At 43.1% G+C, this 25406-nt stretch overlaps 2 protein-coding genes across 3 annotated transcripts in view; both read left to right on the top strand.

The window, feature by feature from the left end:
- KCNE1 (potassium voltage-gated channel subfamily E regulatory subunit 1) overlaps positions 1-25406 on the top strand; it is a 143112-nt gene that overhangs the window by 40650 nt on the left and 77056 nt on the right. The gene's annotated exons all lie outside the window — the stretch shown is intronic.
- Positions 1-25406, top strand: part of RCAN1 (regulator of calcineurin 1) — a 69158-nt gene that overhangs the window by 41161 nt on the left and 2591 nt on the right. The window contains exons 1-3 of one of the 2 annotated variants that reach the window (XM_006126012.4): positions 17276-18062; positions 22033-22206; positions 24813-24972. In XM_006126012.4, the coding sequence (XP_006126074.1) occupies positions 17976-18062; positions 22033-22206; positions 24813-24972 (421 nt within the window). In that variant the 5' untranslated portion in view covers positions 17276-17975. Of the gene's footprint in view, positions 1-17275; positions 18063-22032; positions 22207-24812; positions 24973-25406 lie in introns of those variants that run through there. The other variant, XM_075911378.1, reaches the window with a different exon arrangement.

Raw genomic sequence — 25406 nt, 5'->3', positions numbered from 1 at the left:
CGGCCATGCTCAATAGGCATCTAAGAGAATTTACTGGCAGAATGTAATGATGCCTCCATCTTCTATGAAATTGTAGTGCATGTTCCCAGCTGAACAGGCTGTTGTTCTTTTGCTAGTTTTAGGGCATTATAAGAGAGGTGTCTTTTTTTTTTTGTTTTTTTTTTGTTTTTTAAATTGAAAACCCACCAAGCACATTTTTCAAATCTTTCTTTGAAATCCAGATCAGCATCTTAATGGATGTGTATTTTATATTCTGGATCCTGTGATTGATAGTGTCTATACTAGTGTTCAAAGAGAAATGTCTGTGGTTGCCAGTATTATTTTGCATTAGTGGTGTAGCTGTGTTGGTCCCAGGATTTTAGAGTGAGAGAGTTATGCTTCTAAGAAGCGCACGGGATCTTAGTAAGTCATTATACATCAAATCATTATATATCATACTTACATTCTTATACCTAGGGCTCGACAAACTGTGGTGAGAGCTACTCGCCAGCCCCGCAACATGCATGTGCCAGATCAGCACTGTGCATGCGCACAGCGCCGGTGAATGGGGAGCATGGAGCGACTGACTGAAATCTACTCGCCCCGGGCGAGTAGAAACAGCGGTTTGTCGAGCCCTGCTTATACCCAGGGCTCGCCGAACCACGATGAGCCCCGCTCACCAGCCATGCTGTCCAGCGATCTGCGCATGCGCAGATCGCCTGAACCCAGCTCTTCCGAGTTAAAATCTACTCGCCACGCGCGAGTAGATTGTATTATTTGTTGAGCCCTGCTTATACCAATACTAAAATATTACAAGCGAATGAGTGAAGTGATATATTTAATCGGACTAACTTCTGTTGGTGGAAAAACAAGCTTTCAAACTTGCACAGATCTTTTTCGGATCTCAGCTGAGAGAGCACTCTGTATAAGTTTGAAAGTACACTTTAAAATACATTTTTACATCCGTAACTCTGTAATTGCTAAAAATCATAGCTCCTGTGGTTTTTGCTCAAAAAAGGGACTTTTTGCACTTTAATGGCATGAGTAGACATGACAGTAGCTTCACCTGGCAAGATATAATGCAGGAGAAAAGAACAGTAACCTGATAAAAGGAGCAAAGATAAGAGATTAATTCCTACCCATTCAACCCACAGTCACCCACTGGTACAGTTTCAAGTGTACTGTTTAATATGGTGGTTACTTATGAAGATCACACCATTGGATAAGAAATGGAGAATCAGGTGGTGTTAACTTTACTGGCTGATACTTGGGGAAACAACTGTGGTTGCTTCTTACTCCATTCATTTGCATTTGAACTAATGGAAATGCATCTTCATGGGCTATAACAGTCAAATTGCTGGGCGTATAGTCTACGTTTTCATGATTACAAGTTCACTTTTTAAAAAAGTTTCAGTAGTATGCGACTGATATACTTTACCTAAAGATGATAAACAGTAGAGCATCTTATTTGAAATTTAGTGATTCATTCAGACCCTAACTTGGGAAATCATAATTACAAATGCAGTTTTTCACTTTAAACCAATTACAATCCGTAAGAATTTTCAAGAAATGTACCTTGAAAAAATGAGAGCAATACTGTTTTTCTCAGGAGTTTGTATCTAATTTTCTTTCAATTATATGGCATCCTTGTAACAGCAACATATGCTGTGTGTCTGTGTGTGTAGTTTTTTCTATTATTTGCATCATTTTCACAAAGAAGTAGTATGTTGACTCACTGGCTTGAGTAGGCATGATCATATCATTCCTTCCTTTTAATATTGACTAACTGAAGTGTAGTGTGTGTGGTGTGTTTTGTTTTGTTTTTTGTTTTTTGTTCTTAACAGGTACAGTTATTTTTAGAGCCCACAACACTGTGGGATCTGGTTTTTAGATCTTCACCCCTCCGTCCTGCTGGCAGCTTGCACTTGCATAAAACTCCTTTTTAGAGATCCCACTGTTATGCTTTAGGCCAGCAAGTAATCAAGCCTTTGCTATGGTTGAATGGTTGTGGAACTCGCTACTTCTCCCCCTTAAAGACAAAAAACAACTTTATAGCAAATAACTTTGAAAAGCCGCATGTAGCCTGGGGCTAGCTAGGGTGCCCCCAGGCCGCACACAGCTTTTCAAAGCAGCACTACCGCATGGAGCCCACGATCACTAAAAAATTCAATTATTTTTGACAATATGAATAAGAATGTAATGCTGAATGCTTGGAAAGATCAGTAATCATGGGTTTTTCAATAAATATAGCATATGAAGAATACTTATTAAATACCATTACACACTTTAAAATATTTGCTTTATCTATCGCCATTTGTGTATTTTAAGGAAAATCTTTCCAGAAAAGGGGAAATACATAATTGAAGAAACTTTTTAATTTAAAAAGGTATATGTGATGTTTTAAAAAAAACAGAGTTTAGTAAATGTATCTAACTGGCTACTCAGATTTTCTGTGGTGGAATTTTCAAATTACCACTTGAATATTACTAGTCAGTGAACAGGAATTTAATGCTTGGAAATATAAGTCATGGATTTTCCAAGGAAGAAATTAAGCACGGTAGGTATTTATTTTTCTGCTGATTGAATGTTACAATTTTCCAATCTATAAATAGACTTTCATAGAGCACAGCTTTTTATTCTCTAGGTATATGAAAACTACATAATCAAGTATAAAAACATACTGTTTGTTATAAAAATATTTCCTTTTTAATAAGAACCTATTCAGTGTAAATAGTTTCCAAGAAGTGCAGCAATATTTCCAGGAAATAAATAACTTATTTCAGTGCATTCAAAAAAGGAAATTAAAACCTTATCAGAATGCTTGATTCTTTATCCATCACTGGATTGACTACAGGATAATTAGTTATACAGAAGATCTTTGCAGGACAAGGACCAAATTCTGCCCTTGTGTCTGTATGAATTCCATTGATATCCCTGAGGCGCGCACACTTTGAACTTCAGTCAGAATTTGGACCCCTTGTTAGGAATGTTAACTATAGGTTAATTGAGTAGTTGATGGAAATTCCATCAACTGCTCAGTGGATAAGGTGAGGGCGCTCCCACTGTGGCTGTGCACTTTAAATGTAGTAAGACTCTGGCAAGCAAGCTCTTACTACATTTAGAGTGCAGAGCCACAGAGAGGTTAGCTCCCCGTGGCAGCTGCTCATGCTGCCCCTGGAACTCTGTGGGTTTGCACTTTAAATATAGTAAGATGTTTGAACATGGGGGCTTTACCTGTTCACCTGGAGAGCAATAGAGGTACAAGTTCTGCTCAGAGTGGGACACTGTGAGCTGCCTCCCAAAGGCCAAGAACTTAGACTTTCACAATGCTGCATCTATGCTACCATAAATTCGACCAAGCAAGGTTGAACATTGTGTTATTCCTTGTGAAAAGCAGGACTACCAAAATCGACTTTGGCTCTTATGGTCAATTAAACGGGCTTGGTAATGTGGACACATAGTTTAGAAAATCAGTCCTAAGTTCCATTTAAATTTCTTGTGTAGACCAGGCCTAAATCTTTCGGTAACATGAGAAAATGCCAGTCTAGGACATTAGGGAGTTGACACCATAGGCAAAACAGTCTCAGAATCAACATGGCCTCATATATGCACTAAAGAGTGGTAATGAAATAGTATTGCATATGCATGCAAAAGAGATTTGGGGTTCAATGAGTAACTGCCCCAAACTACCCTCTATGTTCTTTCAGAGACAAGAGAACCAAATCTACCCAAATCAATCCTGTCCAGACCAACAAGAGACCATCTTAACACAGCTCTCAAAAGTTGATAAATCTTAGACTCATGGCTGTATTCCATCACTTGGAAATTATCCAGATAATGGTACTTCTGAAGTGTCAATGGACATCTCATAATCCCAAAGGAAACATTTAGAGTGCCATTGTCAAGAAATGGAGTCGGGTGAGGGCCTCAAAAGCACTGTTTTGAGTTAAGTCAATGCTTTGCCCTTATGTTTAGAAAAATAACACAATCTTGCCTTTTTCCTTCAGCAGTGGTAATTACCTCTGCTTTCCCCCCCCCCCCTTTCCTCCTTGGAGGGAGGAGGGAGCATGCTTTTAGGATAAGGTTTGCCAATGGCATCAGGGCATTCTTTCTTTACAGAAGTCTAACAGCTTGGTCTTCCCAAGGAGACTGGAGGGACTCACCAAAAAGGTTCTTCACCTAGTGAAGCAAAGGTGAGCTCTTACCTGAAACCTTAAAGGTAAATTCATCTTGTCAATATTGAGTCACAACCGAGATTCAAAATATATATAAAATATGTTGGGGGGTGGGAGGCTGGGAATCCATTCTTTTGGTTAATGTGTATAGGAGGCTTTGCAATATGATCAGTACTTTTATGGTAACTCCTCTTTCAGATTTTGAGTTGCAGGTATAGGTCAACACAGTGGTCCAGCAGATTGATTCTTTCCATTCATTCTGTGATAAGAATTTCTTAGCTTTTTTGCATATGTTTTTTCAGAAGGCAATAACTGATGTGGGATCATTTGAAAGGCAAGATGAGTGAGAATTAAACAGCTTGTCCTCAGGTCATTGAATAAGACAGCTTGTCTCACTTACCAACAGAAGTTGTCCTATCTCATCCGCTTTGTGTGTCTAACATCCTGGGACCAATACTGATGCATTCTCTGTACCCTGTGTACACCACCTCCACTCTGATTTCTTTACAGACCACTTTTTGACTTTAGTTCCTATTTTATACTGTCTGCTGACCTTTTCTTAATATTTAGTTTCCCTGTAATACCCATTTGTTGTTAATTTTGTCTTAACTTCCTCTGATGTTAATTTTGTCTTAACTTCCTCTGATCGTCATAGTGGGTTAGACCAAAGTCCATCTAGCTCAGTATTCTGTCTTCTGGCAGTGACCAAAGCCAGGTGCCCTGTGGGAATGAACAGAACAGGTAATCATTAGTCATACCCTGTCCCATGTTCCCAGCTTCTGACAGACCCACTATTCTTGCCCCTTCTGGCTAACAGCTGTTGATGGACCTATATTTTATAAATTTATCTAGCTATTTTTTTAAAAAAACTGTTACTGTTTTTGACTTCACAATCATAGTTCCCTCTAGGGTGTGTGCCTGCACATGTACACACCAAGAATTTTAATGCATCCCACCTTCTTAACAGAGCCACGCAGCAGAACTCACCTTCCTACTGGACGTGGAAGGTAAATTCATGGTGGTGGGCTTGGTGGGAAAGTGGGGGGTCAGAGCCATGTGGCAGGTGGCTGCTGTGTGCCAGGGCTGGAGCTGGGGCTGCAGTGCAGCTCTAGCTTACAACAGCCACCTCATGGTCCACTAGAGCCGGCCGAAGCTACGGGCTGATCGGGCGATACAATCGGGCATCCCAGGCTAAGGGGTGCCGTGCAGTGCTGCACATGCGCCCGGAGCACAAGAATGAGCTGCGTGCATGAGGACAGGGCCACACATACGCCACACGCACAGGGTGCAAGAATGGCTTGGGCCGGCTCTGCGGTCCACCCTGGTTGCAGCTCCATCCCTAAGGAAGAGTTGGGGCCAGGGTCGTGGGGTGGCTGCCCATTGCTCCTGGGGTGGGACCACATGATGGGCAGTTGCCCTGTGTGCTGGGGCTGGAGCCAGGGCTGCAGTGCAGCTGTTCCTAGGGCTGGGGCCATGGTGTGGCTGTCCTCCAGTAGGGACAGCTGCACCCTGGCCCCAACCCCAGGAGCAGCCACATCATAGCTGATAAGTTGGAAAAACTAGGGAGTCCTGTGGCACCTAAAATACTAATAGATTTATTTGGGCATATGCTTTTGTGGATCAAAACCACTTCATCAAATGCTTCATCCAAGTTGAGACTTGAAAACATATTTTGATATCTGGCATATCTTTAAAAATGTTACTTTTACAGTATACTTTATTTAGTATGCAGTTTTGCAGTTACTTTATTGAAACTTTTTTTATTCAGAGCTTTACTAGGGGGCAGTGCCCCTGCTAGCTATGCTTGCTAACCCCCTCTTTGGGGATGGGCAGCCCCGGCTTCCTCCCCAGCTGCTGGGGAGTGCCAAGCTGAGACATGGCATTCTTGACCTGCCCTGGCTCTCTCCCCCCGACTACTGGGCCCCTCCCAAAGCCAGGCTAGCCCTGGCTCTCACCCCTGCCCCCGGCCACACGGGGGTTGGGCCTGGCCATCCTCCTTCCAGCTGTGAGGGGGGTTGGGGTGTGCTGAGGTCGTGGCTGGCCTGGCTCTCTTCCTCCAGCCAAGAGGGGGTAGGACACGCAACTTGTGGCTCCCCCCTGGTGAGAGGGGACCTCATACCCCTGCTCCTGCTCTCCCCTTCCCCTGCAAGGGGGGATGTCTCACCACTCATGGGCCCCCCTCTTCTGCACTGCTGCAGCCCCAGCTGTCCCACACCCCCTGCCTGTGCCAACCCCAGGAGTAGGCGGGGCGAGACCCAGGCCCCGCACTCTCCCCTTCAGCCCCTCGCCTTCCCTCCCCAGCTGCTGGGAGATGGGGATGAGGCCCAGGCCCTGCGCTCTCCCCCTTGGCGCCACTCCCTCTCCCTAAGCTGGGAGTGAGGGGGCGAGGGCCAGCTGAAAGATCACAATTTAAAACTCTGGCAGCCACCCACCACATGATGGCTGCCAGAGGTATAGCCAGTCCTGGCTCAGCAGCAGCATCAGCTTACCTTCAGTGCTGCTGCTCTGGAGCCACAGGTTGCTGCTGATCCTTGCTGGGTTAGCAGCAGGGAGGAGGCGGGGCAGATGAGGGGGAAGAGGTTGTGGGACTCAGAGGCTATGTCTAGACTACTCTAAAGTGTCGAAAGAGGATATGTAAATTCCACAGGAATTTGCATATCTTCTTCCGATCTCACTTTTGGAAGCAGAGCTTTTGAAAGTGAAAGTAGTCTACATACTTTTTTCAGCAAACACCCCCTCCCCCCTTTTGAAAAGCCACTTTTCCTCAAATAAACTTTTGACACTTTAGCGTAGTCTAGATGAGCCCCGAATGATGTAATTACGTCATTGTTGTCCCACAAGAAAAACTTTCTAAATAGCTAGAAAGACTTCTTATTTATAAAGAATTTCCTTATTAATACTATCTTAAAAATCCTTACACTGTTTAAATTTGCTGCAAAAAATGAATTAAACATTTTTTGGGCTTTTAAAATTTCTCTTGGGATATTTTCACCCTACCACAGAGAGCTGGTGAGTTGATTCTCAAAAGGCCTACAACTCCAGTTTTTTAATGTAAAAATAACTTTTTTCACATTACCAATCTCTTACATTTCCTCATTTTGGTGATACAAGTTGTTTCAAGCAAAAATGTTGTGCTTTCTTTGGTTTGTGTCGTTTGTTTTTTGTGATAAATCGTCCTTTTGTTTCACTGGATTTTTTTCCCCAAGTATTTCCTACCATTTTTTTTTCAGGCTATATACTTGCCTATAGGCTGTTTTCATTATTTAAAAAGGTGTTGCATTTTCCTAAAGATACATCTGTAATCCGTTTGACTCTCTCATGACCCTAGAAAAATAAAACCTGGTGTATAACTTACTGCAAAGGACTTGCGGTTTTGCAATTTCCTCCTTTTTAAACATACATACTGCTTTTGCAATCACTAATATATGGCAAATATTAATCAATTGATACTTTTTTAAAAGGTCAGTTTCCAGGCTGAAATAAATGTATAATATGGGAAATAAAAAAAGCCTCTAAGGAAAAAGTATGTTTGATTGGCTTGCCTGTGTTTAAAATAGTTTCTGCATATTCCTATTTCTGACCCTAACTTTGAACGAAAGCTTAAGAAAATTTTGGTGCATGACTATTTACTTTTAATGTCCTTCAAAAATCTTCAGAACTGTGCTATTTTTTTCGAGGCCAGTTGTGTAATAGTTTATCAGATGCCTCTCCCTAGTTTAACAAAACCATGCTTTTTCAGGCAGATCAAAAACTCTGAAACCTAATTCTAACTTTCCGTCCTGTGAACGTGTGATCTTTCTGTTACTGGATGTACAGCATTGTATATTAATCCGAAACTTGTCAATCTCAAAATGAACTACAGAAATGTTTTCAAAACCTATGCTGAACTGTTGCCTTAGAAAATGTTCTTTTGTTACTCTAGTTGTTTAGAATTGATTGTGTATATAGCAAAGCAATAATAGATCATATAATAGAGGTGATCCTGAATTTGAAATAAGGCATTTTGTCTGGTAACCAGGGCCATTCCTACCAATATGCAAAGTATGCTACCATGTAGGTCATCGTGAAATTTAGGGTACAAAAATGCCTCAAATTTCATGTTTCATGTTAGCACACAGCTGCAAGGTGCACCGGAGTCCAACAGCAAACCCCATCCTCCCCACCACCCATGGGCTGTTCCAAGAAGGCCTTTGTGAGGCCTGGGACACCCAACTTCTTCCTGTTCCGTTCCTCCTCTCCCCCCCCCCCCCCCAAGCACTAGCAAGGGGCCAGCTCTGCCAGCAGGAGTCGGGCCCACACTTGCTGATGGCAGCGGGAAGCAGAGCAGCCTGGCCCCAGCCTGGTCAGCGCTCCCAGTTCCTAACCACATGTCTCCACTTCAAACTGTCAATGACCGCAGGGCCGATCCACCTCTTTCCCTGATGCCCCAGAGTTGGCAGCCAGGGGAGCAGAACAGGCTGGGGTCCAGTCTCGCGCTGCCAGTGAATGTGGGGGCAGGCCTGATTCCTGCTGCCAGCACCAGACCCCCCCCTCCCCCATCCCGCCCCCTGCTAGTCCTGTGGGACCCACTCAAAGTGTGGTTCTCTGGGCGGTTATCCCAAACCACACTGCACACTAGTTGTTTCTCTGGTGGAAGGGGGAAAAATAGCATCCATTGCTCCTGCCTCCCATCTGCTTCCCTCTGTCCTCAGGTGAACATCCCTACACAGCTCTAGCCTCTGGGGCCTGCACCCATGGCACCGCAGTCCAAGAGGCCACTCCCCTCTCCACCTTCTGTGATGTGGAGGCAGGTGCTCAAGCTGGATAGGACACCACAATTGATAGGGATGGCCCTGCTGGTAACGTTAACTTGATATGAGATGTGGAGATCTTTGTGTATACACTTCATACTATGGTACATTACATCTGGTTTTAGTTTGTCTATATATTTGAGGGTGGGGCTGAGTGGTTTAGAGTGGGAGAGGGCTTAGGTCTGGGACACAAAGTTGAGTTGAAGGGGGGTGGGTGGAGTCAGAGTTCTGGTTAGGAGTATAGGTTCTGGGGTTGGACTAAAGATGAGGGGTTTGGAGTGAAGGCTGCTCAGACTAGGGTGGGAAGAGGATTTCTCTCCTTCCCTCCAAGCTTGTTCTCTCCAAAACAGCACCTGAGGGGAGAAGAGGCATCTCTTCCACCATGGCAGCTCCAGGTTGGAGCTGGGGGGACTGGTCACTTACACAGCTGTGGCAGGTCCAGAGCTGGGTTGGGTTGGGTCTGGAGGAGGGACACTTCTCTCCCCTCCCCCCCCCTTCTTCCCTTCCCCTACTGTTGCAGTAAGGTTGTGGAAGAGGAAGTGGCGCCTCTCCCCATCACAGCCCTGTGTGCATGTGTAGTGATAGGGCTATGTCCTCCCAGCTAGAGGGAACATACAGATTAGGGTCAGGCAAAATACAGCCCACGGGCCACATCTGGCCTGAGAAGCCACTGAATCTGGCCCATGGTCCAGTAGGAGCCTCAGGCAGGCTTCCTGCTTGCCCCGTGCCTGTATGTGGCTCATAGTGGCCAGCTCCCATGTGCCTCTCTGAGTGCCACTGCAAGCCAGGGTAGGGGGTGAGGCTTTGTGTCCTTTCCTGTCTCCAACACAATCTTGCTGCCCCCAGTGGAGTGGTCTACCATCAAAATTATTGCCCACGCCTGTTATAGATTTTTGGAAGACTCGGTTACTTACTTTTTTTTTTCACTGTGAAAATAGATAGGATTTAATTATCTTTTTGTTTTCCTGTCTTTTTAACTAATACTAATCCATGAGAGGACTCTCCCTTCTATTCATGACTACTTAGTTTGCTTAAGAGCCCTTAGTGAATGAGCTTGTCAACAGCTTTCTAAGGATGCATCTACATAGCACTCTTAGCTCGAAATAAGCTACTCATTTGTGCAGATTATTTCAAATGTATTTAGAAATAGCTTATTTCATAATTTAATTTAGAAATAACTTGCTGTTCCAAAATTCCCCTTAACCCTCGTGGAAGGAGGTTACTGGGACATCGGCATAAGCTGCCTGTTATTTTGAAATCTACATTTGCTACTTGCTACATTTCAAAAGGTGTGATTCCTGGCTCGTGCCTGATCCCCTGCTGCGCCTCTGCCTCCCCTGCTCCCCTACGACACCCCACAGCACGAGCTCCTACTCTGCCCCTCCCCCCCGCCTTGCTGCCTCTGAGCAGCTAGTAGAGTAGTCATTCATCTAGTTACTTACATCCCTAGTACAAAGTAGAAATTGTCTTGGATGGCTGCTCTGTTCATGCTTATGTTTGTCTAACTTGAGTGTTCCTCTCTTCCCCCCCCCCCCCCCCCCCTTTGAGTAACTTCTTCAGGTTTTTTTTTAGAGCATGCTTTTAAAAATAATCTCTTAGCCAGCATTCTTCTTTTGTACTCTGGGTATCACATCCTCTTCTTTAGAATACCTTTCACTCACTTATGCATTCCTATTTCTGTATTGTGATCTAGGTAAGAGGTTGACTTGAATTTTCACACATGCCCAAAAACATAATTTCCTGGTACCAGACACAGACCCATATACACATATAAATATAGATAATCTTGTTTTCCTGAGTTTGAAAAACAAAATCTATTTATTCTATTCACAAACGTCATTCTGGAGTACACCAGGGTAGTGTTTAACTCTTAACTATCTTAAACTTCATCTAGTACATAAAAATACAAATGGAAACAGTACATAAACACAAAGATCAGCAACTGTATAATAAGGGGAACCCGGTTGGGTTATAAAGTGAAAACTTTTAGATTTGGTGAAAACATTCACCAGTAACAAGGCCAAAGCTGGATTATAAAATTCTGATTTTGTTGCTTTTAGGTCAGATATTTTTTTTTCAGCAGTATAGTAACTTCTGTAATTTTTATATTTACCTAGGTTTTCTTCCTTAGTTTTCCCCCCAAAAAGCAGTCATCCTGTGGCACCTTACAGCCTAAAACTGATTTCTTGGGCATAAACTTTCATGGGCAAATGCATCTCACAAAGTGAGTTCATGACCTAGTTAGGTTTATGCTTCCTTGTTTTTACAGATACAGAATAACTCTGCATGTTTGTGGCTTTCTTCCCCTTTGTGTCGCGTTCTCCATATGTGTCTTGCATATAACCCCTGAAATTCTTGATATCCCTGTATTTACCGTCTTTAGCTTTCAGTGTCTCCTTATTTCCCTTCATGTTCCCTTTGTTCCACTTGTCCATTTCTGTTTCTATTATTCATTTACAACCTCTTTGTGACCCACTCTCTCCCTCCACTTGGGCTTCCATTCAGGTTTGCTTTTTCAGCTTTGAGACTTCTACCAACTAAGCATCATGAAGGAGGAGTAGGTAGAAGGTGCAAGAATTGGGGAGGAGGTAGGGTGTCTGTAGTCTCTAACCAGGCTGTACTCCACTCATTCAGCATCCAGTGGGAGAAATCAGCTCAAGTCTGGGCAAAATAGGGCAGGTGGGCCGTATTTGGCCTGCCAAGCCACCGGATCCAGCCCATAAAAGCAGCAGGAAGCCTCAGGCAGATTCCCTGCCTGCCCTGCCTCATGCTGCTCAGAAAGGTGGCTGCCAGTGGTTTGTGTTTCACAACGGTGGGGGGAGAGGCTTCATGCACTGTCCCCTCCCCCAGCACAATCCCATTGGATGGTTTCTGGCCATTGGGAGCTACCTGTCAGAAGAACGGGCAGCGTGTGAAGCACCACCCATTCTCCCATCAGGCTCTTATTCACAGACGCACATGGCTCCTGCAGCCTTTGCAGACGCAGGGCAGGCTGGGAGGCTGCCTGAGAACTTTGCTGGGCTGCTAGCCAGGAGTCCCTCAAGTGAGTGTCTGCCTCTGGCACCCCAATCCCTGCCTCCCTTCAATCCACTGCCACCCCACATAACTCTCTGCCCTGCTCCTGAGCCCATACCCCCTCCCAGATCTTGCACTCAAGGTCACAACCCAAACCCCTGCACCTCCTCCTGCACCCCAGTACCATACCCGAGGTCATAACTGCCTACTTCAAATGTTTTAAATGAAAGGAATCAATCTTGTAAGATGGTAAACACTATAATGGATTGTTGGTGCTTACGTTGTGTTGTACAGGTTGAACCTCTCTTGTCTGAGACTCTCTGGTCCAGCAACATCCTGCTGGACCAGAAGGCTGGGTGGCCACGAGGTTGGTTGCAGTAGCCTTGGGAAAGCAGAGCCGTGGCAGCCCGGATGCACTGGGGAGTGAAGTTGCAACTGCAGCAGCAGACTGGATGCACCGAGCCTTGGCTGTGGTAAGGCCAGGAAACCATAGCAGCCTCGGCATAATGGAGTCCAGCAGCTGCACCCCAGAACTGTGGCAGTGTCGGTGCCTAAGAGCCACGGCAGCCTAGGAACAGTGGAGTTCCAGCAGTCCCTGGTCATTGGCATTGTGACACCTCTAGAGTGAGCAGAGTCTGGTGGTCCCGGGGCAGCCGAGCTGTGGTGGAGGAGACTGGCCAGTGGAGCTGGGAGCTGGAGGCCTGGGGGCATGGGAGTTCCCCTGGGTTTGCTGATGGACTCTGGCAGAGCCCAGATTCCCGTCAGCAGAGGGATGAAATTGACTTCTCCTGCTCTGGCGAACTCCCTTATTCGGGACCAGTCAGATCCCGAGGGCAGGGCCGTATGAAGTGGGGGACTAGCCGGGCAGTTGCCCGGGGCGCGAACCTATGGGGGGCGCCTGATTGAAATATTAAGGGGCATCGTGCGCCCGGGGCGCAAGTATGGCTTGGTCCGGCACTGCCCAAGGGTGCTGGGCTAGGGAGGTCCAACCTATATTGCATTACTTTTGAGGCTCAAAACATAACTGAGGTTTCTGGATTAATATCCAAAATGAGAGACTGCCGTCAGGAAGCAATGTGAAGTCATCCTGTTTGAGCCTCTAACAGGAAGAGAAGCATTAACACAGGAAGACTGATGTGTTTTTAATGCCTTATTTCCCATAGAATATTAAGTTCTCCTTTGTTCCAGTACTTCTTATGGAAACTGTGTTTGTGAGAAAAGGCTGTGTGGGTTTTCCATAGCAAATTAAGGTCCAATCCTGTTTCCATTTAAGTTTCAATAGAAATTCAACCCATTGACATCACTGAGAAACTAAAGCTGTGCATCTAGAATAGCTGTTTACATGGTCAAAAAAGTCGTGACTCTTAGGTTATGGCTAGACTGCAGGGGGTTTTTGGGATACCAGAGGTTTCCTGAAAAAACTCCGTTGCGTCCAGGGAATGCATTTGCTCTTCCGCTTTTCTTTGCGAGGAAAAGGGGGCTTCCAAAAGAAGGTTTTTTCCTGACATTTGGCCCTATCTAGATGGGCCAAATGTCGGAAAAGCCTCTTCTGACAAAAGAATTAGAAGAAGTTACGCAAATTCAGAGCACTTTTTGTGTACCTATTTCCGACAAACTTGTAGACTAGCTGTACCCTTAGTTGAACCCTCACATTAAATATAACAATGTACTTTGGGCAGACTATTCCTAATACTAGCCAATTAGCCCGTCATAAGACGGGATTTTCCTCTCTCTCTCCATGGCGGGAGGCGAAGGGGGGGGCGGAGCAGTGATGTACATGGCTGGACTCCGCCCCTTGGCCATGTACATCACCACTCCACGCCCCGCCTCCCGCCGTGGTGCTCGGCTGACTTCGGCACCTCTCAGCCGGGCCACCGCGACGGAGCAAGCAGCCGTTTGGGCCCCGTGCTGCATGGGGACTGCGGTGCCCAAACGGCCGTTTGCACTGCTTGCTCCCCCGCGGCGACCCAGCTGAGCGGCGCAGAATTCAGCCGAGCGCCACAGCAGGAGGCGAAGGACGTGACTCAGCAGCGCTGCCCAGAGGGAACAGCCAGGGACGCAACAGCGCTGCCCAGAGGGAACAGGCAGCATTTCAGTGTTAGTCACAGACATTGGGGTACTATATATATACGATACCATGAAGGTAATGTTTGGAGGGGAAGGGGGAGGGCTTTTAAATAAAAATGAACTGAAGATAGATCTCTGTAACAAGAACTAGAATGAACTGATTATGTGGTCAGTTAATGATTTTAAGTTGACTTATATAGTTGATTGTTGAAAGCTGGATTTCTGGATGTTTCAGTGTAGAGATTGTTAAATTAGTCTACCACTTTTGAAGTGGCGTTTAGAGTGTGTATATATTCAAAGAGATTCTTTCTTTTAGAATTCTTACAGTACTGTTCACTCCATATGATAATTGCAGACATGTACTGGCAAAGAAGGTGCTGACATGAATATTTTTATATAACTTGCAATGAGGCAACAAACCAGAGTGCTTATAATTTTCCTGTGGAGGAAGGTTTTTAGTAACTTTTGAGTACCATTAATATTGTTTTGACTATTTTGAGGGCCCCCCCCCCCACTGAATTTAAGTTTATTACAAAAATATGGAACACTTTGGACACCTTTTAGATCTGTCTGTGGTGCTGCCAAAAATACTCAGAATTTTTCAGGTGCTTTTTTTTTAGAAGCGTTTGAATTAAGTAATTCAGACCTGAGGTACTCATTTGTATATGGACTTAAATTGCCAGAATGTCTTACATTTTTCTGACATTCATTCCAAAATGAAGATCCCAGTATACTTCATCATTCATTTGCTAAATCCTACAATATTACAAATATGAAAAAAACTACCAGTGTGATAGTGATCTCCTTTTAATTTCAAATATATCATCCATTCACTTTCAGTTCCTAGCTATAAAATGTAAGCATGATACTGTGAAACATTTAGGTTTTAATGTTCTTTTCATGGCCACTTCCAATGATGTGTGAAAATTGTTTTTTTCTACTCAGTTTTTAAAAATTGATGTTGAAACAGACTTTTTCATTTTGTTTCTTAATTTACTAACGTGGATGAATTTTTGATTGTTTCTAATTGTTAGTAGAACTTCAGATTTTACACAATTTTTTTTTCTGAACTGGTACTGACTACGTAGACTGGGGGAAAAAGCAAATCAAGGACCTCACTAACATCCTTACTGGGGAAACAAACTCGTACACAGAATTTGATAAGCAAACAACCTATACTATGTTTGCAACCAGCACCATCTTCTATTGTATTCAAATTTTAATCAAGTTGATACTTTACTACCTAGACTAGCCATTTGAATTCAGTATAAAAATGAAAATTTCAAGAGCACTTGAATAGCCTAAATATGGGCGTGAGAGTTTAATTTTAGGCACATAATTTTGAAAACTTTGGCCTATGTACAAAATGGTTTACAATAATGTACTGAAGTGAAAACTACTTAATGGTGAAGCAGTATTGTTTTGAAGTAACAAAGATTTTGTACACAAATTAGAGATGTAAAGAGTAATCATCTACTACTTGCATTTCATCCCCTCCCACCCCCTTGCTGCCTCTGATATAGGCAGCAAGGCGAGGAAGAGGGATGAAGTAGGAGCTAGTGATGGCAGAGCCAGCTTAAAAGCCAGTTCCCCCTGGCACTGTCTCTGGTGTGGTGTGGTGTGGTGTGGTGTGGTGTGGTGTGGTGTGGTGTGGTGTGTGGTGTGGTGTGGTGTGGTGTGGTGTGGTGTGGTGTGGTGTGGTGTGGTGTGGTGTGGTGTGGTGTGGTATGGTGGGAGAGGCAGGGGAAGCAGAGGTGCAGCGGCGCTATGGCTTTGCTTTTTTAATGTAGTAAGAGCATCCAGCTCTTACTACATTTAAAAGGCAGAGGGACAGTGCAGGGCCCAGCATGAGCACAGGCTGATGCTCACACCAGGTCCCTGTCTGCTGCAGCTCTGCCTTTTGGATGTAGTAAGAGACACTGGGTCTTTCCCAATAGCTCTTCCTACATTTAAAAGGCAGACACACAGCATGGTTAGCTCCTAGTCCCAGGGCAAGCTGCCCTAGGAGCTAACCCCGCTGCAGCTCTGCAGTTTAAGTGTGGTAGGAGCCAGGCAGCTGCGTGCCTGGCTCCTACTATATTTAAACTGCAGAACCACAGCGGGGCTAGCAAGTGCTACTTGATTAGCCGATTAATTGCAATATAAGATATGAAAAATGTTTAGCCTCTAGTGCTGCAAACACTTGTGCACAAGCTTAATTAAGCAGATGAATAGTCCCACTGAAGTCAAAGGGACTAATCATTTGAATAAAGTTACATGCTCGTTTTAGTCTGTGTCCTACAAATGCTTAATCTTCTATAGTATATTTGAGAGAGTTTGTGTTTGAGTCTGTTTTAAGAACTCCTAAAGGGTAAAGACCATCACATTTGATAGGCAGCTTCCTCTTATCATAACTTTAAAGCAAGGTAAGGGTTCGGTTGTGCCAAAACAATGGGATATGCCTGAAATACAATTGTTACTCATAAAACAGGGAGGAGTCTGCTAGCAAGAACAGTGATACTATATAATGACCATAGTGGGGAAATGAGCACTGGGATAGCTATAATCCCTTTGAGATAATAAGGGGCTGAGGTGGAAAAAGGGACAGCTATGCACTATATATTTGAGAAAGTTTTGTGTGTCTGTCTCCTGGCCAAGGGATATGCACATCTCCCCTGGCTGTGCCCAGAAGGACATTTCTTACTTGACCACAAGCTGCTGCAGTGAGAGCTGGGGTTGTCCTCTTTCCCAGGCAGCCTGCATACTGAACCCCTCATCTCCTGCCCCACTTCAGAGCAATGACTTAAATGAAGAAACTCAAAAATTATTTGCGTTAATGAGCTGTGCAACTCTGGATAAATCCTCTCATCTTCTGTGTTTTGGTTTTAGCCTATAGCAACTTCATAGAATTCAAATAACATATCTTACAGGTAGTAAATGTTATACTAAAAACAAATCCTTTTAAAAATTTAGAATTTTATTCAGAAGACTAAATTTATAGTTGCCATCGCATAGATTTTACATTAGCAGTACAAAGTCTCCCTCTGATATAAATATTTTAAATCAGTGACTTAAATAGCTTTGATTTTAATCTTTCCATCTTGATCTATTCTCCAGAATCTTTTTCCAAATAACAGTCTGGATTCATTAAACAGAAGATGTCATGTGTGAAGGGTTTATTTTCACATCAATGGGGAATAGGGTTTTGTGATCAAATTCTAATAGTGGACTACTAATTGAACTATTGTATGATTTCATATTACAGCCCCATGTGGCTAAGGGAATCAAATAAATTGGAAGTGGGAAATTACTTCATAAACTTTTAATTGCAACAAGTGTTTCAAAATAATTTTCTGCTATAAAATATTTTCAAAATAAGGTATTTTTCAAAATAAGTTTCCTCTAATCCCCAACTTCTTACGTGTTTTTTGGAAAGTACAAGGACTAAATTTACTAAGGAATTTGTTTTCTGATTTCCAAAGTCTTGATTTTTCCCTGCTGGCTAATTACTTATTACTGTGGAATTACTGTGGACACTGGTTCTTTAACCGTAACATTTTCCATCTTAAGATGGGTTGGCCCACTCAAGTGAAGAGCATGTTGTCTGAGTGTTGAATGGAATTACTACCAATGGAAACTATGCTGCAAGAGGAGTTGATAAAGCAGCTGCTGTGCAAACCTCAGCTGTTTTTTCCATCTTCCAAAGCAAAGTTAATTAGCATAGGAAAGCTGACTAATGTGCTGATGTCACCTTTTTCCAGTAGACACTAACATTTTGTCCCTGACTGCCTTAAAGCATGCAGGACTTTGTTCAGGAATTTGCTGTCACTTACAGCATGCATTGAGAGCTTTTCTGAGGGGTTGGGCATTTTTCCTTTATAAACACTGTCTACAGAACCAACAGCTTTGTTTAAAAGTAATTGGCTTGGATTTGTATTGAACTGCTAACATTGCTTCAGTGAAGAATAAAATGCATTTTAGGAACCTTAACTACAGTTTTGGCTCCTTAATTGCCTATGTAGCAGACAGTGATGTCTTCAATCAAGTTGAAATGAGGGTAAGACCTTCTTAAAGTTGAGCTTTAGTTCTGTGAATTTCTTAAATTCTGAACTATGTATGGGCTGTTCTAATATAGTTGAAAAATACTGTACAATTAAAAGAAACAGATACTGCTTAAACAGTAAGGAAGAACTATTCCAGAGGTCAACAGGTTGTAGTCAGCAAATGTGTATTATGTTTCTCTTAATTATCATATGAAATTAAAGATCTTTATCTTCTACTTTGTTCAAATACTTGTAGTCTGTCCATAAATATATAGTGTATCTATGTATGTCTACATGAGGATGAGTGGATAAAACTTCATTTGAAGACATTTTCAACAATGTTCAGATTTAGAATGTAGGTAATAGGCTCACTTAAAATATATGAAGATGTTGAAATTATGTTGTTGATGTAGCACTGTAATTATGACTGGTAATACTGCTGTAGTGTTGGTATACTACATAATACAATCACTCCAGTTATCTTAACTGATGAGATTAAAGGAGTAACAAAAGCATCAGTGCTGAATGTATAGGAGTGAATTATTAATTAGTTATGCTGACATCTGTCAGGCATAAAACAGTTGGATTTTATTAATAGACACTATGATACTAATATCTGATTTCATCTTGAAGTGGGATCTGTGAGGTTAGTCTTATAACACTGTAGATTTTTCTTTTTGGCTAACATAAAATTGAAAATTCCGTGCATTTCATTAATTATGTAAAAGATCTTCAAGACTTTTGTAGTTCATATGAATTCTGAATTATAGACACATCTGTTTTTCTGAATAGATATGAATGAGATCAAGTACTGTACTGTAGAAAAGATTTAAATACAATATAGATTTCAGAAATACCAAGTAGCTTTTCTTTCCAATGTAGAAAGCTAACAAACAATTCCTATGCTAAGTTCTCTGTTCTTGAGAATTGTATGACAACTACTTGGAGTTAGTTTAACATATTCATTTTTATTAGACTACTAAAGTGTAACTCAGAGAGACAGGATAATTTTGAGTTAACATCCATCCATTCATGAAATATTTGACTTTTGTCTAATAAATATGTTACAAAGAGTCTCAGGATAGGAGTAGCAAGTTGTGAGTTAGAACCACACTTGGCTTATAGAAAAACTACATAAAATGAACAGGATTCTGTGAAATAGCAACATACAAAATGTCAATAGATAAAATGTAACTTGCTAGCAAGGGCTGTATATAGCAAGTCACTGTGATTAAAATAAATCTGAAGCATGCTAGCCACAGACGCCTTTTTTCCCTTCCCTCCCTTCAGCACTCTGAAGTAAAAATGGAAACATTCTTCATAAATAATGTAAAAATAACTGAGTTTGCTTTGGATAACTGCCCCATGTGCTTTAAAAGCCCAAATATTGGTTGTTCAAATCCTCAGTGAAAACTGCCAACTGTTGATGTATTTAGCCATCCTGTCTGGATGATACTACAAGAGTAAGTCATTGGGCAACAGTAATGAAAGCACAGGGTTTTGGAATCACAAGTTCTGGATTCTGTTCCCATTCTCCAACAAATACACTGTTTTAACCTTTTTCTCTTTCAGTGTCTGCGTAATTAGAAAAATACTTTCTTTACTATAAGGGTGTGTCTAGACTACAGGGTTTTGTCGACAAAAGTGGACTTTTGTTGACAAAACTATACCTGCGTCCACACTGCCTTTGAGTTATGTTGACAGAACGTCGACAAAACTCAGCAGTTTTGTCGACGTATGTAAACCTCATTCTACGAGGAATAACGCCTTTTGTTGACAGAGTTCTGTCGATAGAAGGCATTATTGCATCTACACTGTCCTTTGCATCCACACTGTTATGTCAACAAAGCGGCTTGCTTTGTCGACAGAACTGGCTGTAGTCTAGACGCTTTTTGTCAACAGAAGCTTTGTCAACAGTATCTGTCGACAAAACTTCTGTCGACAAAACCCTGTAGTCTAGACACACCCTAAGAGTTGAGGCTTTGTAAAGTTCTTTGAGATCAATAGATGGAGGGTGTTACAATGATAAAGGAATTCTATAACTGAAGTTCCCTAAACAAACCTCATTTCCCTAAATTAAAAGCAAGTACAGGCAGTCCCCGGGTTACGTACAAGATAGGGACTGTAGGTTTGTTCTTAAGTTGAATCTGTATGTAAGTCGGAACTGGTGTCCAGATTCAGCCGCTGCTGAAACTGATCAGTTTCAACAGTGGCTGAATCTGGACGCCAGTTCTGACTTACATACAGATTCAACTTAAGAACCCCAGGCATCCCCAAGTCAGCTGCTGCTGAAACTGATCAGCGGCTGATTCCAGGAAGCCCGGGGCAGGGGCTTCCTGTAGTCAGCCACTGGTCATTTTCAGCAGCTGCTGACTAGGGGACACCTGGGGCAGAGCAGCTGGGGTGCTGCTGGGTTGGTCCAGTGGCACCCAGAGCGGCGCTACAGGACCAACCGGCAGCGCCCCAGCTGCTGTACCACAGGCGTCCGGAGCAAAGCCGCGGAGCACGGGGGCAGCGGGACAGCCCAGATGCGCCGTAGCTATCCTGCTGCCCTCGGGCTCCGTGGCTTTGCTCTGCTTTGCTCCCCGTCCCCCTGGTCTGCAGACCAGGGGGACGGGGAGCAAAGCGGCGGAACACGCGGGCAGCGGGACAGCCCAGACGCGCCGTGGCTATCCTGCTGCCCTCGGGCTCCGCGGCTTTGCTCTGCTCTGCTCCCCGTCCCCCAGGTCTGCAGACCAGGGGGAGGGGGAGCAGAGTAGAGCAGAGCGGCGGAACGCGCGGCCAGCTGACAGCCCAGACGCGTCTGGGCTGTCAGCTTGCCGCGTGATCCGCTCTGCTCCCCCCCCCCCCTCCCCATGGTTTGCAGACCAGGGGGAGGGGGAGCGGAGCGGAGCAGAGCAGAGCGGCAGAACGCGCGGCCAGCTGACAGCCCAGACGCATCTGGGCTGTCAGCTGGCCGCGTGCTCCGCTCTGCTCTCCCCCCCCCCCCCCTGCAGATCAGGGGGAGGGGGAGCAGAGCGGAGCACAGCAGAGCGGCGGAACGCGCGGCCAGCTGACAGCCCAGACGCGTCTGGGCTGTCAGCTGGCCGCGCGCTCCACTCTGCTCCCCCTCCCCCTGGTCTGCAGACCAGGGGGAGGGGGAGCAGAGCGGAGCAGAGCAGAGCGGCAGAACGCGCGGCCAGCTGACAGCCCAGACGCGTCTGGGCTGTCAGCTGGCTGCGCGTTCCGCCGCTCTGCTCTGCTCCGCTCTGCTCCCCCTCCCCCTGGTCTGCAGAGGGGGGGGGGGGAGCAGAGCGGAGCGCGCGGCCAGCTGACAGCCCAGACGCGTCTGGGCTGTCAGCTGGCCGCGCGTTCCGCCGCCGCTTTGCTTCCTCTCCCTGGTCTGCTCGAGACCAGGGAGAGGAAGTGCCCCGTTCGTAACTGCGGATCCGACGTAAGTCGGATCCGCCTAACTCGGGGACTGCCTGTAAAAGTTTTCATATGCCATAAATATTACAGTTTGGTTAACTTAGAAACAAGCACATTTTAGAATAGCACAATATTCGGTTTCATGTCTACCGAATAGGACTTTTACTTGAGCAAGGACTTCTGACCCTCCGTTGAATTTATATAGAATTATCTGTAAAAGGCAGGTAAACTAAACTAATCAAATAAAATACCATGATCTTCATAACTTGTGAATAGTACTTTCTTTAGCATGCCATAAAATGGAGAGGGAAGCCACTAGACATCCAACATATTTAATTCTATTTCAGCACCAAAAAAGCTGTCTGTTTTACAGGGAAGATAAAGGCAGTTTCTATGTTGCAAATAAATGATTATTAGTTTATTTTAAATGGCTTGCCCCATTTTAGCATGTTACTATTAACTGCAGTCCACCATAAACTGCAGTTGTCTTTGAGGGAGTGAGAATATATTACAAGAAAAAAAGGGATGTGGAATAAACATGGCTGATTCTCTGTGTGGGTTTGTTTTTTTTTTTAGGCCAAATTTGAATCTCTCTTTAGAACATATGACAAAGATGCCACCTTTCAGTATTTTAAGAGCTTCAAAAGAGTACGAATAAACTTCAGCAACCCTTTATCAGCAGCAGATGCTAGAATCCAGCTACACAAGACAGAATTTCTTGGAAAGGAAATTAAGCTGTATTTTGCTCAGGTATGTAGTTCTCTGTATAAATATAATCATTTTGCCATTGAGTCTTATGTTGTAGTTCATCATTAAAAAAAAAAAAAGACTTATACAAATGTATAACTGTTAGTAGTAACCATACTGATTGGTGAAAGCATCAGATAGGTCTCCAAATTTAGAAGTGTTTTGGAAGCTAATATATGCTAGAATTTTGCCGGTTGGTGTATTGCTTGCCCTATTTTGGGATTTGGAGGAGACATGTAGTTGAGCATTGTGTCATAACTAGAGCTGGTTGGATGGACAACGCGGGGAGGAGCACATCTTGTAAAATTTGAAACAACTTTTGGGAATTTTCAAAACACTTCATTTTTTAGTGAATATAAAAAACATTTTCTTTACCAGTTCTAACATTTTTTCCTTTTGAGTGTTCATTTCTTCCTACGTTCTTTCTTTTCTTAATGTTCTGAATTTTTTATCAATTTGGTCAAAATGGGATATGGTTACAAAAACTTTCATTTTACTGGAAAGAGTTTTCAATTGAAGAAATTGACACCTTTCAGCCAGCTTTAATTGAAAATCTAATTATCCCAGAACTCCCAATGAAACTCTTAAAGATATCCCAGGGTCTTTTTTATAGCTACTTCTGTGTCCAAGCAAGATTCTGTTGGGGTCAGTAATGGCAAAAAAGTAGATTTTTAATTTTAAAATATTATACATAAGAAATTTGGTTTTAAAATCAAAATGACTGTAGGATTTCACTTGTTTGGAGGAGGGAAGGAATATCACTGAAAGTATGTCTGCTCTTCGCCACATTTTTAGCCACACACTTTAGATATTCTGCATCTTTATAGTGCAGTTATAGGAGATTCTGTGGCCACTTAGATAAATTTAATTGGTGGAATAGAAGGGTTTATTGACTTAAATCCCAACAACTAGTATTAGTATTGTATCTAATTACCACTAGTATTGGTAGTAATTAGTTTAGTTTGAGGAGTTTAATATTAATGTTTTCAAGATGCTACTGGGATTTGTACTGATAACATAGCTGGGAGCTTGAAGAGTGATAGTTATAACTTGGGCACCTAGGAGGGTGTGGGAATTACGTTGGATAAATGCATTACCTGGCTATTGCAAAATGGTAAGCAACTAAACAGAAAAGCAAAGGTGAATTAAGTAATATTTTTTTTGTTTGTTTTTGTTTTGGACCAAAGCTTTCGAGCCTTGGCTTATTACAATGATCCATAACCCACTATACCCTCTTTTTGTCCTCTGTTTGCAGAGATGCTAAGAGGTCACTCTACGTTAGAATAGTGTATATGCTAAAGACCTCTGAATGGCTCAAAAGCTTATGTCTCTCTCCAACATAAGTTGGTCCAATAAAAGATAATACATCAGTCACCTTATCTTTAATATCCTGGGACCAACTACACTATACAAAGTAACTAAATAGTAAATGATATTGAGGGAGAATTAATTTGTAATATTAGGTAATCATTTGATAAGTTAAGAGATAACTGATTGTCTTGGCTATGCACAGACGTCTACAATTACCTGCATAGTTCACACTTGGCAAGCTCACCAACAGGAGAGGAAGAGGGCAATTGCCCCAAGGACTGAAGATTCAAAGGGGCCTGGAGCTCCCAGATGCCTCTATTGCAACAGCAGCTACAGCCCCAGACCCCTTTGAATTGTCACTGGAGCCTGAGTGGCGCTAAGGGCGGACTACCATCAGCCCTATCCTTGCCAGGTACATATAGCCCACCCCCTGCACCTCCCCCCACACACACTCCTCAGCCCAGGGCCTGCTGTCGCTGTTGGCCCCAGTTACACTCGGTTAATGTTTGGTGCTCAAGCTGGTGGGGGTTCTTCAGCAAATCTTATGCCTGTAGAGATGCAAATAACATTGGCTTGCAAGTTGAATATTTTTCCTTGCTCAAAAGTAGCCCTGCTTCAGCAAACAGCATTGTGGCAATGATCCTAAATGCAGACAAGGATCTGTACCAAAGGGTGGACAGGGGTCTGTACCAGTACACACAGCTACACTAATTTCTATTCACTTCCTAAACCGGCGCATACTCATACATTTAGGGGGGTTTCACCAGTGCAGCTATCGGGGTGGTCACTGACTGCTATATTTCTGAGTGTAGGTAAGACCAAGGAGATCTCTAACTGTACCTTAGTTCTGAAAATGTGTGCATTTTCAGTTGATATAATTAAGCACTGCTTTTTAAATTCTGAGTTTTCTTCTTCATCTTGATGTCCTGTGTGTCTTTTTCAAATGTCCTTAGGGACAGTCCTGAAGGACCCAGTTTATTTTCTATACCTTCTGGAATTTTCATCCCTTATGGTTATGAGTTTCAACTCCGTTTGTCAATAAACTTTACATCTCCTATTCCCCTATTTTGATCTTTTAGGAGTGGTTTTTTTCTATGATGAAATAACCATATATTAAAACAAAAAACAGATGTACATATTTTACTGCATGTTTTGTCAGCATGTTTTTGCACTATTACATACTGCCACCTTGAGTGTGTGTTGTGGTATGACAGCTGTTCAAACTTTAAATTCCATGCAAATAACTGATTGATAGAAAATTAAAAGTAATCATTAATAGGCTTGTTTTATTCTCCCAGACTTTGCACATTGGAAGCTCGCATTTAGCTCCACCAAAACCAGACAAACAGTTTCTGATTTCACCTCCAGCCTCTCCTCCTGTTGGTTGGAAACAAGTAGAAGATGCTACGCCGGTCATTAATTATGACCTTCTCTATGCTGTCTCCAAGCTAGGGCCAGGTAAGCAGAATTCTGAGCTTACAGTTTTAATAGTTGGGCTTGAGTAAAAATTGACTTGGAATACCGGCAATAAATCAAACTTTTTTCCCCAAGGTAACTGATCATTGCCAATTAAATTACTAACTGTAGAAAACACTGAATTTTTTTTATTTAAGGGATTGTTTTCTCAAATTCCTTTTTTGTATCAGAAAGATACAAATTTTCATAGGAATATCCTTACCAGAACAAAACATACTTGCTGAGGCATTGCAGTTGCTAATTTCATGAAGATCATAATTCTCATTTTGCTGTTTTAATTATGTCCGACCTGCTGCCAGTAGCTTTAACAGAACTACTTATTTTTTATTCTAAGATTTAAAGTGTAACGTTAACTCTAACAAGTTTCCCCAGAAATAAAATGAAACTTATAAAGTATTTGTATTTAAAATTATATA

The sequence above is a fragment of the Pelodiscus sinensis genome, chromosome 1 (genome assembly GCF_049634645.1).
Source record: "Pelodiscus sinensis isolate JC-2024 chromosome 1, ASM4963464v1, whole genome shotgun sequence".
Taxonomy (NCBI): Eukaryota; Metazoa; Chordata; order Testudines; family Trionychidae; genus Pelodiscus; species Pelodiscus sinensis.
The sequence above is the reverse complement of the archived record's forward strand: the minus strand, read 5'-3'. Positions and strand labels throughout refer to the sequence as shown.